Source organism: Pan paniscus, chromosome 1 (assembly GCF_029289425.2).
Source record: "Pan paniscus chromosome 1, NHGRI_mPanPan1-v2.0_pri, whole genome shotgun sequence".
Lineage (NCBI taxonomy): Eukaryota > Metazoa > Chordata > Mammalia > Primates > Hominidae > Pan > Pan paniscus.
Window position 1 is genome coordinate 137870716 of NC_073249.2, and position 2756 is coordinate 137873471.

At 38.6% G+C, this 2756-nt stretch overlaps 1 protein-coding gene across 1 annotated transcript; it reads left to right on the forward strand.

Moving 5' to 3' along the window:
- LOC100967263 (prostaglandin E synthase 3-like) lies at positions 1-1717 on the forward strand. The gene has a single exon (XM_034930702.3). It carries the CDS (start codon positions 54-56, stop codon positions 534-536), a length of 483 nt encoding a protein of 160 aa, XP_034786593.1. The 5' UTR covers positions 1-53; the 3' UTR covers positions 537-1717.
- Positions 1718-2756: the final 1039 nt, after the last annotated feature.

A 2756-nucleotide genomic window follows, 5' to 3' on the forward strand; every position in this document is an offset into this window, starting at 1 on the left:
CCCCGCCAGAGAGGCCCGCCCACCCGTTCGCCCCTCCCCCTGCCCCGTTCACAATGCAGCCTGCTTCTGCAAAGTGGTACGATCAAAGGCACTATGTCTTCATTGAATTTTGTGTTGAAGACAGTAAGGATGTTAATGTAAATTTTGAAAAATCCAAACTTACATTCAGTTGTCTTGGAGGAAGTGATAATTTTAAGCATTTAAACGAAATTGATCTTTTTCACTGTATTGATACAAATGATTCCAAGCATAAAAGAACGGACAGATCAATTTTATGTTGTTTACGAAAAGGAGAATCTGGACAGTCATGGCCAAAGTTAACAAAAGAAAGGGCAAAGCTTAATTGGCTTAGTGTTGACTTCAATAATTGGAAAGACTGGGAAGATGATTCAGATGAAGACATGTCTAATTTTGATCGTTTCTCTGAGATGACGAATAACATGGGTGGTGATGAGGATGTAGATTTACCAGAAGTAGATGGAGCAGATGATGATTCACAAGACAGTGATGATGAAAAAATGCCAGATCTGGAGTAAGGAATATTGTCATCACCTGGGTTTTGAGAAAGAAAAATAACTTCTCTGCAAGATTTCATGACTGAGAGAATTCCTGAGTTGATCTAAAAGCAGATGCTGTAGCTGCCTACTTTAACCCATTTTTCAACCTGTTTGTTTTTTAAAGGGCTTCACTAAGGGTTGATATGTACCATTGTAGGGGGCAATTTTAAGTCAGCTAAGGCAATAACCTTATGCATGAACATTTCCCAGACTTTCATGAAGCTGTTGAGGTCCTAGGCAATTAATGCGGCAGTTGTGATAAATAAAAACATCTCACCTAAGTCTCCTTTTCTTCATAATATAGATACTGACATGATGATAGGAAGCTCTCAGCTTAGGGAAAGAGAGCTAAATTTTAGATTATAGAACATGGATTCAAAAGTGGCTGAACAAATTGGCTGACACCTTACTGGTAACCTGCTATTCCTCTGGTGTTATCCTTCAGGATTGTTCCACTAAAATTTATTTTTCAAAAAATTTACTTCACATTATTCTATGTAAGTGATCAGTTGTCAGTGTTCCAGGTGTATCTTAGCTAAAACTAGAGAATGCCCTAACTTAGATGGTTTTTGAAGCCTGTACATTTGGTATTGTTTGACCCTTAAGCTTTTACATCTCTTAGCATGGAAGACGAAGAAAGCTGTACATTGTTGCTTGAGAGTCTGTACATTTAGTCCAGATTTGTATTTGCACTGTCAGTATGGCAAATGAGTGAAAAATGTTTAATACACTATTGTATTTTTTTTTTTTTAAGACAGAGTCTCTCTTTGTCACCCAGGCTGGAGTGCAGTGGCCCGATCTCTGCTCACTGCAAGCTCCACATCCCGGGTTCACACCATTCTCCTGCCTCAGCCTCCCAAGTAGCTGGGACTACAGGCGCCTGCCACCACGCCCGGCTAATTTTTTGTATTTTTTAGTAGAGATGGGGTTTCACCGTGTTAGCCAGGATGGTCTTGATCTCCTGACCTCGTGATCTGCCCCCCTCAGCCTCCCAAAGTGCTGGGATTACAGGCATGAGCCACCGCGCCCGGCCGGATTTTTTCTTTTTTTGATTCAGCTTATACCAGGGCTGAAAACCTCAATTTATGTTCATGACAGTGGGGATTTTTTTAAATGCCTACATTCTTTCTAATAAACTGTTGGAAGACTTTAAAAAAAAAGTCTTAGTAGTATATTTGCTGTAAAATGAGGATGATAACTTACATCAACAAGCTTGTACTGAGGAATAAATTAAATTTCATAAATAATACCTATAAAGAATTTAACACAATATATACTGTATAATAGGCACTAAATGTTTTATATATATATATATATAAATTTTATTTATTTATTTTTTTTTAGGCAGAGTCTCACTCTGTCACCCAGGCTGGAGTGTAGTGACGCAATCTCAGCTCACTGCAATTTCTGCCTCCCGGGTTGAAGCAATTCTCCTGCCTCCACCTCCCAAGTGGCTGGGATGATAGGCACACATCATCATGCCCAGATAATTTTTGTATTTTTAGTACAGATGGGTTTCGCCATGTTGGCCAGCCTGGTGTGGAACTCCTGACCTCAAGTGGTCTGCCTGCCTCAGCCTCCCAAAGCACTGGGATTACAGGCGTGAGCCACTGCACCCAGCCTGAATGCAATATACTTTTTATTATAACACTAACCCAGGGTTCAATGCTGCAATGAAACTTATGTATTATACGGTGAAAGTATGATTTAAAAATTACTACATGAAAATATAATTCATCTCAGTAATATTTTAAAACTTATGAAAATAGCATGCCATTTTCCACCTCTCAATTTAGTTAATATTAAAAAGCCTTATTCCACCTGTTTCGGGGGGTGGTGAAGGGATGGAGGCAAATTTATTAATACATCTCAAAAGCCTTTAATAAGAACATCATCTCTGACCTTCATGCTCCACTCCCAGTTTCATTCTTTTAATCAAAATACATATGGAAGGCTACATCCTTAATTTGGTGCTAGGTACTCATCAGTATATAAGACATGTCCTTTCCTTCACTTGCTGCATCTCTAAGTGACTAACCTGTTCCAATATGAGTATGTCAAATATTTGAGGAAGTTAGACTTAAAAACAATATGATTCCTCCTCATTCTTGGCTTTTCAAAATGTCACCCAAACCTGAAGTAAGTGAGATTATATTTCACATGATATGATGGACTTTTAAAAACAACAACAAATGGTAT

What these genes read in the sequence shown, in the direction of transcription:
- LOC100967263 (XM_034930702.3), top strand. Translation starts at nt 54, where the DNA reads ATGCAGCCTGCTTCTGCAAAGTGGTACGATCAAAGGCACTATGTCTTC.